The 22299-nt window shown below is 30.6% G+C and overlaps 1 protein-coding gene across 2 annotated transcripts in view; it reads left to right on the forward strand.

Moving 5' to 3' along the window:
- Window positions 1-22299, forward strand: part of rau (RA domain-containing protein rau) — a 105627-nt gene that overhangs the window by 60061 nt on the left and 23267 nt on the right. For both annotated transcript variants that reach the window (XM_076414271.1, XM_076414272.1), the window contains one exon: window positions 15830-15976. In XM_076414271.1, coding sequence (XP_076270386.1) covers window positions 15830-15976 — 147 coding nt within the window. The remainder of the gene's footprint in view (window positions 1-15829; window positions 15977-22299) is intronic.

Below are 22299 nucleotides of genomic sequence, written 5' to 3' on the forward strand. Positions count from 1 at the left end.
ATTCATGATTAATTTGGGTCTTGAACGTACATGGACGTCCTTGATTATAAATCTAAAGATCGCATAACCCACCAAAAAAGGATTTTAAAAATCAGAAAACATGTATAACCCCTTTAGAGTCACAAGCGTGTTCAAAATATTGTCGTCTTCTTGTTTACATAACTAACTTCACCTTAGACAAAAAGCGGAACATATCAAACACAAGATCAAAGATCAATAAAGCCTGCTTGGACTTATGGAGTTCTAATATGGGGTTGCACTCAAATATCAAACTAACTAGTAATTCGATAATATCAAAATAAAGTTGTTCGATTAATTACAAATGCTTATCGCTACGTAACCAACAAAGAACTACAAGATGACCTCAAAATCAAATGAATTTACGAAGCTATCCAAGATTTCGCATTAAAATATGAAATAAATTTATTAAATCACATAGAACGATACTTAAATAGATGCAATGCAGCTACCGAACAACATGCAGGAAAACAGCTCGGATCAGAGCAAATCAAACCACAACCAAATTTATATAGTGTATAAGTGTTTAATCTTAAATTTAGCTTAAGTGTAATAGTTTTTAATTTAAATTTGGGAAATACATACGTCCAAGTACAACAGAATAATAGTAATAAATTTATTTTAACTGGCTTAGTTGATGCAGTGGTCCAGGCAACATGACGGTCCATCTATTATTGCGATAGTAGAGGGTTTGATCCTGCTGGGACATGGTCGTAAATATATACTTGTGATTGTTTAAAATTGTAATTATCCAAAAAGCATGAGTGCAAAAGTCGACAAGGGTACCAATCATGGAAGTAACCAGACTGGGTAAGACCTAAGATTTCTAGTTAGTCGCTCGCCAAAATTTTAGTTTAATGCCAAACAATGTGGATCGGAGTCCAAGTTAAGCAGTAGATTCAATCAGTATAAAACCTAGTTAATAAAAAGGAGATAAATATAACAAAAAAAATTATAAATTAAGATTATACTAAGCATATTTAATGTAAGATTTAAGTTTAAAAATATATATATTTACATAACCGTACTGCAATTTAAAACAATTTAGCATCGCAAAAAATCTACTACACGCTGTTATCTTTTTAGATTTGTCTACAACGTTAATTGAATTACGTTATGAACGCATTACTACGTCTGTGATTACGACCTAAATTACAAGCCGGGCACTTTCACCGCATTGCAACGGTACGGCTTTAAGACCACCACCGAAATCTCATTAATACAGCCAAGGTAAATGACCATCTGGGGTGCCCCACCCATCTGCAAGGGCGTCGAAAGTTCATCGTTCGCACTGTTGGGCACTCCTTCACATCGAGGATCGTTTTACCAACCCCGCACTGTCAACATTTCAGGGTGGAAATAATCAGTGTTAAGTGGAAATATATTTTGTAACATAATAAATTAACGTTGGACATGACAGCCATCAAGTGTTCAATGAATTATGTGAGCCCATATTCTAAAACAACAAAGAATAGTCAACATGACGGTCTATATTAACAAACAGTTTGATTTTAAGAACTATCTTAACACTGAAGAATGGTACACAAATATTCGCAGTAGATTTGTCTCTAACAATAAGCAAAATACCCTACAAGACATAAAAATTCTCCATGGAGCCTTCATTTAATGCCTTTATTAATAACAAGATTCATTACCGAATAATTAATTAGCAAATTTGTCTCGTTATTTAGACTTGCAATGTAATATACAAATTACGTTTGAATGTTAAACCATGACGCCAGACTTTGCCAAAGACCCTAGTCAGGTTCAAAAATACTGCTGTCATGAGATTATTGTAATGCAAAATGCTGTTTACTTCGGTTGCTAATATCAAAAACTAAATTGCTCGTCCTTGATGGTGTTTTTCATTTTGGCATCTTCAATGAAAGCATAGAGAATTTTTTTATAGTGATTTCATAAAACTGTTTATATGGTAGTTGGATGATACTGATTTGTCCCCTTTTTTTCAAATAACAGTAACATAAACATGTCTCTAGATAGATGGACATTTATGTAACCTGAAAGTGGAATTTGTGATGTTTGTTAGCTAAGTATCTTCACAACCCGAGCTGTTCTAAGATCAAATTTCTAAGTTATTATTGCAATAATACTTAGAACTGCAAAATACACCACACCCCAAAAAAAATCGGTAAAAAATACTATGTATTTTCAATAAATAGTTATTTTCTTTTCCTCTTCTAATATCCTTCTACCATCTGTTTCTGAACACTGATGTTCTTAATTTTATTAGTTTATTAGTTTTATATAATATTAAAGTATGTTTGATTTTTTCGTCAATTATGGGCGGATTTTCAAAATTCTTTTTTTGTTGGAGAGTACACTTGCGAGGTGGTCCCATCTGTTGGTGGGAAGAGGAGAAATCGACGGAAAACCTCAAATTTCAAATGCACGTACAATGTTTTCGCATATTTTTGTCTAAAATAATCAGATATTGGTGTATGATGTTATTGCTATGATATGTCAAAGAAACCTTGTAGGCAACTGTTTCTATAGTGCAATGGTTATTACATTGAGCCCACAAGCGGAGGTCGTGGATTCGATTCCTAACAGGGTAGCAAATTTGTTGTTCTGTGTCGAGCCTAAACAATACAAAAATAATAATATAATTTTGTGATATATAGTAAATAATTAAATTACAAACAAAACAAATGTAAGTTGTTGCTCGGCACTGAATTCAAATTGATCAGTTCAAAGAATCAGTATAACGCTAAATGGTGTATATATAGTAGAATATAAAATACGCGTAGTAGATAGGTTAAGTACGTTTTTGTTTATTTTAATTTAATTATGACAGCAATTAATATGTACATATTTTATTTTAAAACACTTTTTTGTGTAATCTAAGTTTGCTTATTTTTTACTTTTTAGTGAGTTCCTTATTTATATTTTGAAGTCGGTTCAATTTTTTTCTTAAAAATATTTTAATTTTTAAATAAATTTTAGGGTTTCCATTTTATCAAAGCAACGGACCTACTGTTCAACGTGGGCTCCTAACCACGGTCTTCAGCATTAAGCTACCGACAACTTAGAGATGGTTATTCCTTGTCGGAATTTCCACATTTCCTATAAAGACATTTACAATTACAATCAGAAACATAAAATACATTAATGTCCCAGTAAGATTCGAACATGCAACTATCGCAACCGTATGAGGAAAGTCCTGTCATCGAGACCACTGCACTAACCAAGCCGTTTATCGTTTTTGATACCTCTTCAATATTCTGAAAAATATATAGAGTTCAGCTTCATTTTGTTATGTGCAAACTTCAACAATTTATGGGTTTTTTATCGTTCAATCGTCACAATATTAATTCAAACACACCACTTGTACACTTTAGAGTTCGTAATTGTTTAATTATTATTATATACTCATATATTGCGGAAAGTTTAAATCTTAAAATAAATAAAAGCGTTTTTCCCCTGAAAATTGTATTATCTATTTTATATAGAAATAGTATATATTAAAAAATAGTAAAACATTATTTAATAATTTTTCAAAATTAGTCATCACCTCAATATAAAGATTTAAAGAAATATAAAGATAAATTAATTAATTTTAACCAACACCAATAGCAAGTAAATATGAGAAAAGGCGATATCTGGTAAATAAGATGGGTAATAACAATAAATAGTTACAATAAGCAAACAATATGACATATAAACCATACTTTTTAATATAAAAATAGATAATTTTCCACCAATGGTGCTTGGTTGCAATATAATTGACTTGTATAGAGGATTAAAAAACTTTCTTTTTTTGCTTCTATTGAATATAATTAATCACAATTTATGAGCACCACGCCTTTAATTGTATAAGAACATTACACTTTCAACTAAATTAAACCATTCCCTTTATCGGTAACATTATAAAGATTATCACACACCCTGTAATATCGGATTATGCTTGATCGCAATATTGGAGGGTGGTTTACCATATAGGAAATTACATCAAAGTTTAATCCCCAAAAGTATAGACAGGGTGATAAATTCAACGATAATATTTGACACAAAATAAACATAACGCCGAATATATAGTATATTCCCTAGTATACAATGTTTTTTTCGATTGTACTGCATGATGCCCGTGTCTAAAACACCATGGGTTTATCTCTTGTGGGTGTTACAACCGTTAGATAACCATTTACAGCCGATAAGTCCACCTACTATAAAATATTTTTATATAGTATATCGGCCTTAAACTTTTTATACTATAACATCACTGAAATATTATTTAGTAATCCTACAGGAAACGTATAATATATGTTACCATAACTTATGACGATATTATTTAATTTGAGACAAAGCGAAATAAAATAAACATAAAATTGTAATTTTCTTGATGCCTATATATCTAAGTTGTAATTTCGTTGACAATAACTTAAAGATTCGATCTCTCCAGAAAATTATATTGTAAAAACTGTAAATAAATATGTAAGAAATTGTTCAGACTGGCAGCTATTCTTTACTTGATATCTTAGATATTTGATAATATATAAGTCAAGAGTACCATTCGACCTTTTTCGAGCTTATGCTACATTAAAATATAAAAAAAAATTCTCAAAAAGTGTCAAAAGTTACTTCATTATTAATTTATGAGACAAATTGCTACCAATAGTCATTATATTCTTGTGAACGTTTTCGGAGAACTTGTTCTACTTGAAACTATTTGTGTCTATTAGTGTTGGAGTTTTAAAAATGAAGATTTTGACATGAAAAGATATAACAATTGGATGGTTCATAAAAATATATTGAAGTTGAACAAGAGTTACAGCATCAAAATCAATGCTAAACACAGGAGCAATTTGTGGAATCGTTAAATGATGATCGGTTTGACTGATTCAACTGTCTCAAAACGATTTTGAATCAGAACAATCCGTATTCCCAAATAAAAAACAATATCCGCCTACCTTGTTGTAATTTATGCTATATTTTTCATGTGAAATAATCAAAAATGAACTGTTTTTTAACAACATTTATACATGGGCAATATATTAAAATAAAAGCCATATTTTCAACAAAAAAATTAAAACCTTAGCATATATTGAATAATAAACCATCTAATAAACAAACCTAATAAAATGCAGATATTTTATATGTGTCTTAAAAAGGAGAACAATAAATAAAAATAAAAGAAATCAGTCCTCTGAACAAGCAACAGTCATCATCATCATCTAAACAATTATTTATGTATTCGTAACTTCTTGAAAACGGAATAGAAGTGAATCACAACGGAAAATACCAACGAAGTTAATTGTGTCTTAAAACGACAACAATCATCATTTTGAAAGAACGTAAACTAGCGATAGTTAAATTATTGTCCTTAACTAGTTTTTCTTCTTATTATAAAAAACCCCAATAAACATATTACATGAACAATATATTACATATAATATATTCTGGTCATTTAACGGGGGCTATAAATATATCAGTTTTGATTGATTTTACTGAAATTTGGTGGTTTGAAAATTATTATAAATTATTTTTATTGTTACTGTAGCGACCTGAGGCTTGTCGAATTTTATAGCATTCACATAATGTAATCATTCAATAATGTAACCATAACTGTTTAATTTCCTAAGTGCCATATCAAATTTGTACGTTATAAAAATAAACTCTAGAAAGTACACACTTTTTATTTTACTCAACATATAAGTTAGTTTTATCAGATAATTTGTGACGAATTATTCAACGACTGCCTAAAATTTAATTACAGTTACATAGCTTTAGCAGATTTCTTCTAATTATACTGTAAAAGGACTAATACTTGAAGGTTATGTTGTTCACAGATATCTAATCTTACGATATGACACGTTAAATCGCACAATATTATTGGTACTTTTATTGTGATTTTTTTATATTTTAAAAAAGCATTTATACATAAATTACTATAATATGTCTTCATTAAAATATTTCCCTCATTTTCTAGAACTGTCTGTCAATATAGTGCCAAAAAAAATTTTTCTTGGTAGCGACCCAATCGTTTATCCATTTTCACTATCGTAGTAGATCGTTTTAGATCCTTTCCACTGCATGTAAAGATCTGACTCATGATTAGTAACTATATACACTGAATAACTCAAAAATACTAAATGAGATATTGCTATTTTATGTAGAGAAATATTAAAAACATCGATTTCACCAGATAAGTTATTTGTATAACCATTATGTACATAGATACTTCGCAATAGATATCGTTGATCAAAATACATGCAATCAGCTAATAAATTTATTAGCTTTTCTTAAGTAATATCTTAACTGGTGGCTTAGAACAAAATAAAGATGAACCTAGATAAACTATCACATACATATGTGATTTTTTTAATAGATACATTTTTTTAACTAAGCCAAAGAAATTACAGTACGTATATGGACATAATGAAGTCATCCATAAAACACTCCGACAATTCAATTTAACCAAAACCGGATATACAGCGAGAGTAACAAGTAAAAAAAGAGTTTTCAAGCTTCCTGTCACCATAAATTGGTTCATTTTAATTATGATGAAAGTACAGCTGAGTTTAACAGGTCGGTATGAACTGTATCCTGTTTCCTGTCGAACTGATCCGCAATCAAACAATAAATACAGTATTAGCTATAATGTAAAGATGCAACTTTGCATGTCATTTTATTCTGCGGTTCATGTTTGATATTATAATTCAAATTTTTCTACCAAAATTTCGTCAAATAACCTTCAAATAATTAAACTTACATGTAATGTAATTTGAATAAAATGAAAAATAAGCGTGAACTATAATTACAGAGCAAAAAAGTAGCTTTTTTTCTAATTTATCAAGGACAGTATTAAACGTTGTTGGTTAAAACATTTCTTGCAATTAAAATTACACACAAATGTGACACTTTATCGTTATTCTTAACATGTATTATATTATGTATATTTAGTCTTCGTTATGTTTCTTACTACAATTGTATATTCTCTTATCGAATTTTACGTTCTGAATGGGTTATTAGTGTTCACTGCGGTCAGCTGATGTAACTAGTCTGTACTTTTTTTTTGGAGAATAATGGTGATGTAACTCTTAATTAAGTAACTGGATTTTAAAAATACGAGAAAAGCCCAATCTACAATTAACAATTCATAAAATATCATTCGTCATCTACTACAGTTTATTCAGTACATTTATTTCATTAAAAATAGATAGCCGGCTTGGTTGGCGCAGTGATCAAAACGACAGAATGATCCTCCGACTGTTATAATAGTCACGGGTCCAAACCCTGCTGAATGTTCATGAAACAAGAGTGCAGAATTCCATAAGAAATGTAATTCGAATCCTGGAATGATCTCCAAGTTGGTTACTAGGCAGTCGGTAAGCTTAATGCTTAAACAGACTTAATACTGGGACATCCAGGTCGTCTAACGTTTATCCATTAAGGCGTTCTGAATTGATCGAAACTAATTGGGCCTATAATTATGATACCTCATGCAGAATGACTTCCAGAGGCACTTCTGGATCTCTTAAACAAAGTGTGTCTTCTTCCTTGTCCAAAAACCAAATTTATCAAAAGTGTGATCAAGTTTGAAGTCATTCACACACTTGGAGTAAATACTTCGAAATAGCTATTTGAGTGACTCCTAGCTAAGCTACGTACAAGCCCTTGTTGTGTAGAAGTTGAGTCTTCATTCAGCTAAACTTTTAGTTCAAGTTTTTAAGCTGTGGAAGACGCATCTGGTCCCTCAGATTAATAACATCAAAACTTCATCTAAACTACTTGTATCTGTAATTATACCAAATCGTTAGGATCACGAATACTAAAGTTTGATTTATGTGGTTGGAATGGTTTATCACTATGTAGATATTATGAAACCTTGCGTCCTATCATTTTAAAACTATTAAGCCTCCAGTTTTAAATGTAACTTAAGCTGGAAGAAAAATATGTAAACATGTGTCATTTAAAAATATAAACAAAAAACTGAGCAGATCTTACTCAAAATAAAAACCGTACTGCTTAGTTGGAAAGTTACTAAATTACAACAACGTGGAAGCAATACAGCTACTGAACAACACGGAGGAAATCAGAAGATTAAAGGGAACCAAACTACACGAACTTGCACAGTGTAAAGGATACTATTAACCTTAACTTAAGTAGTCTAATTTAATTTTAATTTGTGAGATTGACAGTGATAGTATTTATTTCGCACACGTCTTGGGTATTGATGGAAGTACAACAGAACAATAGTAATAAATTAATTTTAAGTTAAGTTTGTACTAAACATTTCTAATATAAGTTGTTGTTAAATTTATATATATATATATATATATATATATATATATATATATATATATATATATATATATATAATTTAAGATTAACATGAAAATGTAAAATAATAAACATTCTTTAAAAAGTTGATAAATTAAAATTGCAACAGACAGATAAATAATTCATCAAGTGACATTCAGTAATTCGTGTTAACACCAAATATTAAGATTTATTGTAAATTGGCCGATTAAGTAAAATACCGGTAATTATAAACACCAACTAAGAGACAGGAATACGAATAATTAAACCTACGGAAAGCCCACGGGTTAAATAAATACCGCATTTACAACCGCATAACACTGATGAAAATTCATCTCCACATTGGTTAAAATATATTATTCATATATACCTATGGCGGCTAATAAAAATAGTTTGTTGCCTTTCCCTCTTATTTTACTTCTGTATATTTACGTTCCATAAGTGAAAGAAAACTCGGGTTCGAACGTAGCTCGTATTTCGATGTCGAAGTAAAAACAATCAAACATCTGGTCAACGTTTGCAGCCCACACTTTGGTTATTTCGTAAAATATATTTTTAAAATGGAGCTTGAGAGCAATTGCTAATAAGAGAATTTATTTGGAGAAAAATGCAATCATGAATTATGAATTTTAGAACTATCTTGTTAATATTCAAGTAATTTTGTTTATTTAAAGCAAATAAAGAGCTATGAATACATAAACTATGTAGTAAAGGTTTTTTTAAATATGTATTACTTAATCGTATAGGATTTTAATAGACGGCGTTACTAGTCATTAACTATGGTTTTAGTAAATACAAATAGTAGATGTAAAATTCAAATGCTTGTTACAACCTACAAATTGTAATTAGTCATTGTACTTCCTTGTATTTAAATGCAAGTTTCCAGTTACTTTAAAACAAAGCCACATTTGTTTAATGCGTTACCACTATTCGTTGAACAAAAGAAATCTCTATTAATTTCATCATCTAATTATTAGGAGTTTGCATGCATTTTGATGAGTGATATATTTTGGCAAAAATACGAAATATTGAATTTTTGGTAAACATCGAAAGAAATAACTCCTGTCACAATACTAAGCACAAAAAGTGATGGATCAATCCAGGAGGCCCATCCAAGTCGGCATCGAAGTGGAATATTTACAACCATAAAGCCTTGTTGTGGATATGGCACATACTATAGCGAGGTTACTATAGGAACTGTTACACACAAGTTACATCGCAAGTTATTCCAAGCTTTGTCAAAGCTCCATGTTATATTAGAAACGAAGAGATCCACAAAGATTTTAAGGTACCTGAAGTCACTGAAGAAATTAGATGGCTCGTGAAAAACATGAAGTATAATTCCGTGAATATAGAAACACTGAACTGTGGAGCGTCAAGTTGAAATACATCCATCCAATACTAATTAAGTTTGAACTGAAACCTTAGAACTTAAATTAAAGAGCACTATTAAGAAAAAATTACTAGATAGAGAATAACTACTTATAATAAATAGGTATACTAAAACCTTTAGTGTAAAAAAGTGTAAAACATTATTATATAAAGTTTCTAAGAAGAATAAATACTAGACTTGTATAAATTACAATTACATTAGAATTGAGAGAAAAATAAAAGAATTTTAACACTAAACAGTCCAAAACCTACCATTTAAAATAAACTGTTTATCTGACAAAATAAGTGGTGTTCCATCCCTCAAACATCAAACCCTTGTAAGTAAACTAAACATTAACTATTAAATTGACGGACGAGGTCGACCTAAAAGAAATAATCTAATTTATTTGTCGTTTTCTATTAACACAGGTCAATTGCGGATGAAATTAGAGGATCGTATCAGGCTCGGTATCTAAAATAAACTTTATGGGCCAGTTAAACGATATAAAAGGCTAGTAATCAAGGAGGTACGTAACGAATTATCTGTAAGTGGAACCAATGGACTCGTGAAGGATAATTATTTCTCGGAAGCGTGTAAAAATTAATCGAATTACAAATAAAATGAAAATTGAATTAGTATTTTGTTTTTTTTTGTATGTTGTATGTGTAAATACATAATATACATACATACATACTATACTACATACTATAGTAAATTTATAGTAGACCAAAATATACAGTAGTTAGGCGAGTGATAAACGAAAAAGTTTTTATTACATATTTCATTATATTAATTGTATTCATCATTTTTATGACTTTTTTGTTGCTTTGACAAACGATCCAACCACTGATTCATATTCGCACTTCTTCAGCATTTTGAATTCGTATGCAGATGTTATAATTAGAAGCCCTATGTGCTTGGCTTTAACAGCTGGTGAACAGCTACCATATGTACTGCAACATGTACTATGTACTACACATCACAGAAAACCCTTCTTTTTGTCTAAGAAGCAATAAAACAGCGATATTAAATGGGTTCAATATAGTATCCGTGTAATAACCATTTTCCTTCCTTTTAGTTATTCCCCATCACATGTAAACGTCTATAAATAGTTAATTAATAAACCATTAAGTAGACTGACAGTTCTTTTAAAGTTTGAGCTGATTTTTCTCGAATTAAGTCTTGCAATTCATTGTTTTCGAACTTTATTATCACTGATATCAAAATTAGCATTTTTAAGTTATTGAAACCAAAACCGATAATTGGGATATGACGGAAAGGCATCACCATAAGTTTCTAAATATGTTTGTTGAGCTTCAGTAGCAGATTTCTTCAAATTAACAAAGAAAATAAAGAGTATCGAAAATGTAATTTTGAGCCTTCCATGATGAGCGTCTGCACATAAGAATAATACAATAGTGCTAAATATGGAAGCTGTTAGAGAAATCAATATCAATGAATTTGAAATATTAAAATCATTGAATTTAACAGTTAGTAAATATAGATACTTCCCATTTTCACGAATAGATATCGCTGATTAAAATACATGTAAGCACCTCATATTTCTCTAAAATTAAAGCTAACCAAGGCGATATATGAACCCCCTACTGTTGCATAAGATCGAGTGTCTTCATGAATACCCTGTAATTAAATTGGTCCAATAGAGACAAACCCTGACAAACTTGATAGAAAAGAGGCTTCAAAATATAACTACAGGTACCATTAATCGCTATTCACTTTCATATATTTATTATATCAAATGAATCTAATATAAGTCCAAGAATCTAAGAAAAAAATATATTCTTCTGAAGCTTAAATAAAAATACAATTTTACCAGACCATGTGGGATTGATGCTAGAATAAAAGAAAATATATTAATTATTAAAAAAATCCCTTTCCTCCGTTGGGACTCCTTGAAATTAATATTTATTCTGGTATAACTTCCATTGTCATTCGTTTTTATTGCCTAATCGCTAATATAGTTATTAAACATTAATTAGTAATCTGGATTCATTGATTGCTCCAAACTCACCAACTATATATAAAATCGTTACGATTATCTGACTATTCAACGACAGTAAAATAAAATAATCAAAAATGAAAGCACAATTGCTTATTTCTTACATGATATATTACAGTAACAAAAGGATTCGCATTGTTATTGCATCAGTTTAATGACTCTTCATCCAATATGGGCTGTGTAATATACAACTTTTGTGTTTATTGTATTAGACTGCAACTTCGTAAATAATTTAGCCGGTTAAAATTGCTGATACCGTGGAAATCGAAAATGTAAACGCGTAGATTGCATCTGCAAATATAGTTTGCCATATCGGGATTTCTTCGGTTTTATCAACCAAGATGGTCGATTATGCTATGCATTTAACTCTTAACGAGATAACAAAATAACCGAGGAAGCAAACGCATGAGACGCAGCGTCAGAGTAATATTATTTTGTTTCGTCTGCTTTGGTTTTAAATACAATCATTTTGTTGTCTTCAAGTAGAATAAACTATTGTTAGCTATATTTAAATTGACGAAATACACCCTGAATATATAACCGACAACGCTTGGGTTTTATTGGACTTGAAAAATGAGAATACTAATTAAACAAGACGGTATTTTGGCTGAAAAATCGGTTCTAAACCAGTGGAGCGTTGTTGAACTTTGCTTTACGAACATGATGACGAATATTTCAAGGGAGCATTGGCTGAAACTTTTTTGCATTCAATGCCGTAAGAAGGCATTAAACGGCCTTGGAATAAGTCGACGAAAAGTGATCCGGTCTCGTCTCGTGTGGCACGTTTTACAACGTTTGCTACATATTTTATATGAACGCAGCAACATTTATTAAATACATTCTTCAAATAAAATATTTAAATATCTAAGAAATAATTTATATAAAGGTTTGGCTGCAGGAATATAATTATCAATTTATTTTTATAACGAAGCAAAACTAAATAAAAGCTAGAGCTAAACAAAATATAAGGCTTTACTTTAATTAATAAACAAATTACAAAGTACTATGCAGTATGTATTTAAAATATGAAATATAAAATATTCTCAAGACGGATGTTTAAAATATATAGTATTATAACTATTATTATAACGGCACTTCGCCATTTGGAACCAAATTGGAAACATGAAAATAATTTTAGTAAACGGTAATAATTTATTTTATGCTCTTTTAAGACATTCACTATAGTAAATCTCGGCGTAAAAATAGTTCGGAAGGTCGTTCAAGTGAAAGAAAGCTTTCTGTCGGTAATAGAGCCATACGTATCGATTTCTTCTCTCACATCTGTAATGGAATCCTTGCGGTTTCTCAACAATGTGAACTGCGGTTTTACAACAGCGCTATATTTAAAAAAGAAACTGGTTCTCTTGGTCTATAAAATAATCAGTCAAGCTTATATCGGTTTATCCGATAAAATATAGAACATAATCAAAAACTAATAACGTAAAATTACAATAAACTAAAACTTAAAAACGACTAACTTTCATAGAGCATTATAATTTTTAAGTGACAATAAATATTTACCTTTTTTTATATTGCTTTATAACAGTGTGTGAAAAGTATTTGCACCATTTTAATGCATTTATTAAAAATTCGTCACTTTTGTTGACTCAAGAATAGCATTAACCGGCTTGGTTGGTGCAGTGATAAAGGCGACAGGACAGTCCTCCTACTGTTGCGATAGTCGCGGGTTCGAATCCTGCTGGGGCATGGTAGTAAATTTATGTTTGTAATTGTTTAACTTTTGTGATTGTTTGTTGGCAAGAGTGCAAAATCCTACAAGGAAAATGATCCCAGTCACGCCGGTAACCAGGCTGGATATATAGCATTATTTTCTGAATTACATATCGATCCTGTACTCGACACAACTCTCTCAAGAATTATAAAGCTGATATATATATATATATATATATATATATATATATATATATATATATATATATATATATATTTATTTATTTATTTATAGATAAAGTTATTAAATCATTTCGAAAGTTTGCGATATTTAGATCCAATTTAGCTATTGATAAATTGATCGTCAAATACTTTGGTTATGAGATCGAATAATTTATAAAAGGCTAAACAGTGAAGATGGTACTGGCAATGATTTGGATTCAAGTTTTAGATATATTCCTAGTGAATGCTTCAATTATCTACAATCAGGCGAATAAATATGAGGCTATCTGTCTGCAATATTTTAGACCATGGGTTTGTCTTTTTTTCTGGAAAGAGAAAATTGGAAGGCAGGGCAAGTAAACCTACTTCAGATTCTTTCGAAGTTCTTTTAAAATTCCTCTGTCAGATTTGATAACTTCGGTTGCTGTATGTTGAACAGAGATAAACCAAGAACATCGTTGCCAAGAACAAGATGCTAAGAAAACTTAAAATATTTGTGCCAAATGCAAAACATGTTTTCAACGATTATGTTAACACATTGGCTGAAAAGTCCTAGACCTAATACATAGACGGCACTAGTATTATTGAATTCACCGCTTTTTCATTTAGTATTAACCTTCAAAAGAAAGCTGTTAAAATATTATGATATTCTACACATAAGTTTGCGAATTATTATGCTAAGAGTGATACTATTTTTGTGTCACTTTCAAGTGAGGATTCGTGATGCAGCCTCCTCTCGAAAACAAATCTCCGTGGGAGTTCCGCAAGGTGCTCCGTGTCCTTTTCAAACTGTACGTGGCTGATTGCCCACTCCACAAACATTCCCACACAGCATTTAATGCAGATGATACAGCCTTCTTTACAACCGGCTACAATCCCGACTCTATTCGCGACAGACTTCAAGTCCAACTGAACCAGGCGATTGCGTGATACAAATTCTGGCTGTTGCAGATTAACCCGAGGAAAACTCTGAGGCTATAATTAAAAGGCTATTCTGTTCCATCGCAAGAAGTAGTTCCGAGCCTACCGCCTCCAAATCGATAAAGTTCCTATCCGCTGGCTGCAGAAGGTATCATACCTCGCTCTCCAGTTCGACCACATGTTCCAATAGTCAGCCCAAATCCAGCATGCTATCTGCAAAGGCAATGGCTTCTTGGCAAAGAACGGGCAAAGAATTAATTCCTCCTTCTCCCAAACCCCCAAGAGGCTACTCTGTATAAAATGCTAGTCCGTCCAGTCTGCCTCTTCGGAGCACAGGTGTGGTACAGATACGTCTCTGAGGCTCTGACAGTTTGCACTACTTCAAATGTTCCAAATGTCCGCCCGCGCGTTACTCAATGCCCCATGGTTTATGAGGAACGTCAACATTAACCTCGAATCAGGTATCCCATTCGCGAACATACTCAGTGTAAGATTCTCCATAGGCGCCTTAGAACACGACAACCACCTTGATTAAATCCCTACCCATCCACAAACCTCTGTTGCCCGCAAAACACTCTTCTATCCCGAACCTAAAGCGACATCAGCAAAAGATCATTTGGTGGTAGATGGTCATTCTGGAACAAGAAAAAAAGGTATCATGATACTCACTCCTATGTTTGTGAGTTATTGTACTAAGACTGACATTACTAGTTATTTTCAAAATAATGGATCAAAAAAAATTTTTTCATAATTTCTATAAGTCATATTATTATCATATTATTTATTTATCATTATTATATTTATTTTTATCATTAATATAAATATATCCAATATATAAATACATTAATTGTTATTTTATATTATTTTTTAATGTGTTGAGACATTAACTTGAAGATTGACCAAAAAGTTAAAAAAGGTCTCTGAAGCTTTGGAAGTAATGACTTAATTCTCATTGCAAATAACAATATAACGTCCTATAGCGGGAATATTACACAAGTTCCTGTATATTTTCTTAACAGTAGTTATTTTAACAACTGTTGCGTATAGATTCCAGCTCTGCATAATATGTTACAATAGTCTATAATATATAATTGTCGAGTTTATGTACTTATTAAGCAAATGTAGCCAATTTGTAAATGTAAAAGCTATTTAACAACTATAATAACTGATAGAACCGTAAATGAATTATGAGGTGGATTATACGGAACACAATTTGATAAAATCTATAAATAAAAAAAACTTAGTTTTTTATTTAGAAAGTAGTTTTATAGTAATATATGAATGTAATAATAATACTATATTAATTTCGCCTTTTATTGTTTCAGATGATGAAACATGTGCAGCTTTCTCCATATAGGAGTAGAGCTGATACAGTGTCTCTTAGTTCAACCACATCTTATGGCAGCCTGAGTCCGGAACCACTTGGCAGTAGATCATCCAGCTATTCCTCATTGAGTGAATCATCAATTCAAGTAAGTATTCGAGTAATATTCCTAGAGATGATATATTATCCGTCTAGTTAATAAAAAATGTAAAGAAAAAATCCAATATATATTCAATAACTCCGATCAATTTTATAGCTTTTTGTTCTTGAAATAGGATGATAACCTTTTATCCATTAACGTTTCTATTATTAATAACTATTCTAAGATAAATTATTATTATTGTTCCCTATAGGTTAATAATGATGTATTGACATCCCTAAATACTATTTAAGTATAACCTTTCCAAGAATATGTTTGTCCTATTTATATTTTTTCTATCAACACAGTTGTCTGTTTTGGAACTGATATAGGATGCCTATTGGGAAAAGGTGATATCTTAAATATAGTAACACATTCTTGAGTGTTTTGAGTTTTGTGTTTCTTCTTCATAATTAGTGAAGGATGTCAACATAAAATAGCTGCAAGAGTATTTGACCACTAAACTGTTACGTTGGTATGTTTACCAGTTTAGTGGTAAAATGCTCTTACGGCCATTTTATGTTCTTCTTGACACCTTTCATTTAATGATGAAGAAAGAGTGCATTTCAACTCTTACAAACATTAAAATACAAAGGCTTTAAGATTTCAATTTTATATTTAATACTATATTTAATTAATATTCTTCTACCATAATTTCCAAAAATTTCAATATTAAGTCAAAATCATAAATGTTTTCTGGCTAAACCCATTTTATAGAACAGCAATTTTCACCAAAATGCAATCTTTAATCAGTATTTTAACAATATATTAAAAATATGATGAAGTATTGATAGCTTCGAATCCTCTCGAACGAAGCATTTTTTAGCTCAATGAGGCATTTTTGTCAGTTTTACTAAAAATGCCATTTATACATGAAACCTAAAACATTTCGATAAATTATATCAAATATTTAAATTATTTTTCGATACAAACACCTATTTTAATATAATATTTTACATATATTGCAAATATAAAATACTTTAGAGCACAAATACAATCATATCCACGAAACTAAACCTCCTTACTATTAAGAATAATTAAAAACAAAGAAATAAAATAATTGTCCACCTTGGAAGTCAGCCAAGTAGATTCTCACGTACTCTGCAAGAACATTTCTCAGCCTTTTCGCATATAATAGAGAATTAAGCAGAAAAATGTTACGAGGACAACTAAAACGGAACCCAACGGAGACTTATTAAGTAAATCTATGTGATGAAAGATACAGAAATATAAAGCAACAATATTAAAATGGTTAATTATGTTCTCATTATTAAGTACGTCCATTTTATGAGTAATTTAATATAAAAAAAATATTTTTTTACAAAAAAGTTTTAACCGACTTCAAAAAATAAATAAGGAACTCACAAGAAATAAAAAATTATCAAATTTAGTTTTTTAACACAAAGTCAAAACATTTTAAAATAAAATATGTACATAATAATCGTTGTAATAACTAAATAAAAATAAACAAAAGCCTAAACATATTTATCTATGTACAATATTATTTTAAGTACTACCAATTGACCATTTTAAAGTCGGTATCAAACTCAAACAGTTATATTAATGTAGATTTGTTTTATTGGTAATTCAATTTTTTGTATATATCACAAGATTATATTATTATTTCTGTATTGTTTGAATATATATATATATATATATATATATATATATATATATATATATATTATTACCCCAACCAGAAGAACGAAGAAGTGATAAAAATCTGTATTATGTTCAGTGAAGAAACTTTATCAATATATACTACGCGGAAATTCGTCCGCCAGGTCGTTCAAGCACTGAAAAATCTGATTAATTTCTTGAAAAGGTATTCCTGAACTTATTAACAGTATCGGTATTTGTATGAAGGCATTGACAACAAAAGTGTTGATAACGATTTACACACAGCTGGTTAACCTAAGAGCGAAAAACATAGTAGACAAAATGAAACCTGTCATAGTCGTTAATAAAACGGGAGGATAAAGTGGGTTATAGAGGACCGTCGGAAATATAAAAAAAAACTAGTCGAGATATCATGAACCGCCATTAGCGTCTGCTACTGAAAGGAAAGCGTCCTAGCAAATCCCAACCACACACCTTCTTTGTTGAACCCTTAAAAATTTCGAGTATTGGCAAAAATAAAAAACTGAAGAAAATAAAAGAAAATTCAATAAAGCAATAAAAGTTCAAGAGTACTTTAAAGATCCCTCGCCAACTGAGGCTAAAAATTATTCGTTATAGAAAACAACAAGAAAACTCAAAAATCCCCAGCAGCATACCCACCTACTAAAAACAATAACAATAATTGGGCTAGAACCAACAAAGAAAAAGTCGACATTCCCCATTTCAAATGGACCCTACCCCATGGGAAAATTACTATTAAGCAGTTAAACGAATAAAAAAGAGATAAATAGCAAATGTGCTCTTGGATATGATCTAATAACCGCAAGAATTTTGCAAGAACTATTACAGAAAGATGTAAAATACATTCATATTTAACCCAATATTATAAATAAATTATTTTCCTATCACTTATAAAGTTGCTAAATAATCATGATTCTCAAACCGGAGGAAACCAAGAAGATTTATCTTCATTTTGAGTAGTCTCATATTTAGATATTTTAGTAGAATGACAACGCACCAAGGTATTGTACTGAATCCGAGATTGCTATTCTATATACAGCTGATCTACCGACCAGCAGCCTTAGCATGGCACGAAGATCCAATGATAAGATGAAAAAAACTAATCATCTACGTGTCATGCAGATAATACTTATCATAAGAAATTCCTATTGCCCACTGGGCAGATCGTTGAAACACTGAAGGTTAATAATAAAAAAGATATTGCAATTTCTGCAAAAATATTTTAATGAAACTAAGCTGCTTTTAAAATAACCTTGTCAGAAACACTTAATTCGAAGTAAGTTCTTCACCAATAACATCATGACTGCCTGAAAAACGACGAGACATTTTGATAATAATGAAGCTTTTTCTGTTTAAATCTGTTCATTTTCACGCTAGAAAAACTAGTTAAATTTTTTTAAAAGACTGCAGCGAACCTTTTCCCATACACATTTAATTTTTTGTACACATTACGTACCATATATTGTGAACATAATTGTTAGTTACCGTTACAAGAACATAATAACAATAAAAGTAATAACTAGACCGGTCTTTACAAAGAAAATGCCAACGTTTGCGCTTGATTTGAACTACTAAAGTTTATTACCTAATGAAATAGTTTCGGCTTTTTTCTATTTGTTATATTAACCCACATATTACCTGTAGCAGAACTTCTTTAACTTCGTTCAAGGCGTATCTAATTAATTTCCTCCTCCTCTTTCGCTAATTTATCAAAATGTGTCGTGTAAATCTGATAACTTACAGAAATTTTTATTGCGCTTAGTACACGTTGATTGTCAAGAAATTATTAAAATAATACGTTAATATTATTAGTATTCTTTATATATACCGTATTTTAATGATATGAAAATATAACAATTACTAGGTTTTCATAAATCATTCGACTAGAAAAGCACAATTATGTGGTTTAAAGTACATTTTGTTCGGTACAATCAACGAAATTCAATAAACTACTTCAAAATCATTGAAATTAATAGTACAGTCTTCATAGTTTTTATAAAGTCTTTCCTTGGTTTTGGTGATGTTTTTTATACAAAAAATAATACTTAACCAGTCCTCAAAAAACCCTTTTTCCATTTTTTATTATAATTCTAACGGTTGTATGCTGTCAGTAGCTGTTAAACACGAAGTAAATGACGCAGCTTGCTAAATATCTCACAGTGATAAGCAGCTGAGGGCAGTAATGATGCATTCACATAAATCACCGAATTATCAGAGTGCCCTGTATTTAAAATAACCTAGTGCGTTTTACGTGTTGCATACATTTGAATATAATGGATGATAATTTGGTTTTATTATACATGTTCTTATACAATATAAAATCTTTGAACTTGAGAATTGATGTTATATCAATTCGTATTTTAATTCACTAATTGTTCTTATGACTCCTAGCCATGCGCAGAGGTGAGTTGTCATTTATTGTAACCAATTCATTTTCTGTAAATTTTTACAATGAGCTTATCCAAACTATTATAATAATCTGAGTTACCAGTTTAGACACAAACACAAACAACCCTTTTGTATTCTAAAAAGACCTATTTGGTAAAATAAAACGAGGAATTTTCAAGGGCCCTCTCTTATTGAATACAAAACTTAATGAACAACGTTTTGTTTCCGTCCGAGTTTTGGTTGATTTGTCATACCATGACCACTAACTTATAATTTCATTAATTCATTCATTGTATTGAAATTTATATTTTTTAGTTATGTCTTGTTGCGTAATCTGTATGGTTAATTTGTATAATACAATAGAAGCAGTTTGTTGAAAATAGCTAGTACTGGTTTTTATCTTACCCTTTTTTACTCACTTACCTCAACTTACTCATTTTACCAGTAGTTTTTTTATGTTTTATGTTTGTTTGCATTTCATTATTTCAAGTTGTCAAGTTATTTTGTACGTACGTCATCTAAATTGGTGACGTCAAAACGTCGCAATGTTTCCGCATCAACTCTTGAGTTTTAGTTCAGTTGGGCTTTGACATACAACAAAATTCTAATCTAAATAAAAGAATTGAACAAAATGTTATCAAATATAATTTTATTTTATATAACATTATAATACTTCTTAAAACTACAGTTAATTATACAGCCACAATAATTTATAGGTTGGAATTACAACCTCTTGTCACTATCGCTTTCAAGAATTTTGCATACGTCTGACAGGCGAACGACTTTAACAGGGTCATTCGTTTACGCTTGCAAACAAATCAGACAGAATTGTGTCTCTTTTTAGCTAGGATAAAATGAGAAGAAAAATATTGTCTCCTTGTAAAACGAATTTACAAACTACCGCAGGCAATACATTAAACATCTTGATGACATATGTACAATAAAAACTTTGAATAGACTAAACACTTCCATTCCAGTCACGTCACTGACCAGGCTTGGTAGATCGGAAGTTTTCTGGCATAAGATAATCGACAGGCATAAGGTAATCCAGATATACTTTAGTTAATAAAGAATAACAAAAAAAATAAAAGTACTTTTTAGTTTTTTATATATATTTATAGATATAGGCAACCGCATAAGTCCCAAATCTGAAATTGCTATTAATATTCTATTAATAAATTCTATCGTATAATCGAAAATTCTATTAGTAATTAAAATTTGATTAGACCTAATATTACAGGTCACTGCCTGAGGTCTAGGTCTCGGTAGTGTATTAATGAATCGCACAGGTTCCTATTAAGGCATATCATTGTGATGATCTAAAATTGGAACTGATGGAACTAAATATTTCCACCGAATTTATTATAACAGGCAATAATTATTCTTCTTTTTTATACTTATTTTACATTTAAATTGTTAGAAACCATAATGACATATACATGGCATCTTCAACAAGATCGGCGTCAAAGTATCAATATAGCAGGTGTGTCGAAATTACTTTCAAGTTCTTGTAACAGATTTCATTAGACATAAGTATGGAACGTTATGATTTGATACATATGTCATTTTATTCTACTGACATTTACCTCAAAACTACACAAGTAACGTTCCCCCAAAATAACGACGTTATGGATTTTATTTTTGAAATTAGAACAATAAGAACATATGAAATGTGTTTTCTACATTCAAATGTGGTGATTTCGACGGTCAAGATAAAGAAAAAACAAACTTCTAAAGATGCAAACTTAAAAATTTGGTAAAAAATTAGATGTGAGCACAGTCACATTTTCATCAAAGATGCAAAAGAAGGAAAGGTGGATGCCATATGAAATGAATGACAAAAACTTAATAAATCGGTACGATTTATTTCGAAAATCCCAAAGACGTTATCATTAACCCTTGAAACCTGGAGAAACAGTTAATATTTATCGCTACATGCAACAAACGATCAATTTGAACTCTGCTTTGGTCGAAAGACGTCCATAAAGACATGATAGAATGATTTTGCAGCTTGACACACTGTTCCATCTCATACACAAAAACCAGTCAAATAAGTGCTGAAATTACTTGTGTAGCAAGTTTTATCTCATCCGCCATACTCTCCAGATCTGACTCCATCCGACTACCACTTTTTTGCGTCGATGAGACACGCCCTTCAGGGCAGTATTTTGCCAGTTTCGAAGAAGTTAAGATGAATGGCTTAGCTAAAAGGAGAATCGATTCTTTTAGAATGACATCTAAAAACAATATATATAATCAAGTGGCTAATAACTTGAATAAAGAATACTTATTTTAGCTATACC

The sequence above is a fragment of the Rhynchophorus ferrugineus genome, unplaced genomic scaffold (assembly GCF_030347505.1).
Source record: "Rhynchophorus ferrugineus isolate W39M unplaced genomic scaffold, kcgeb_rfMv2 rfM9, whole genome shotgun sequence".
Taxonomy (NCBI): domain Eukaryota; kingdom Metazoa; phylum Arthropoda; class Insecta; order Coleoptera; family Curculionidae; genus Rhynchophorus; species Rhynchophorus ferrugineus.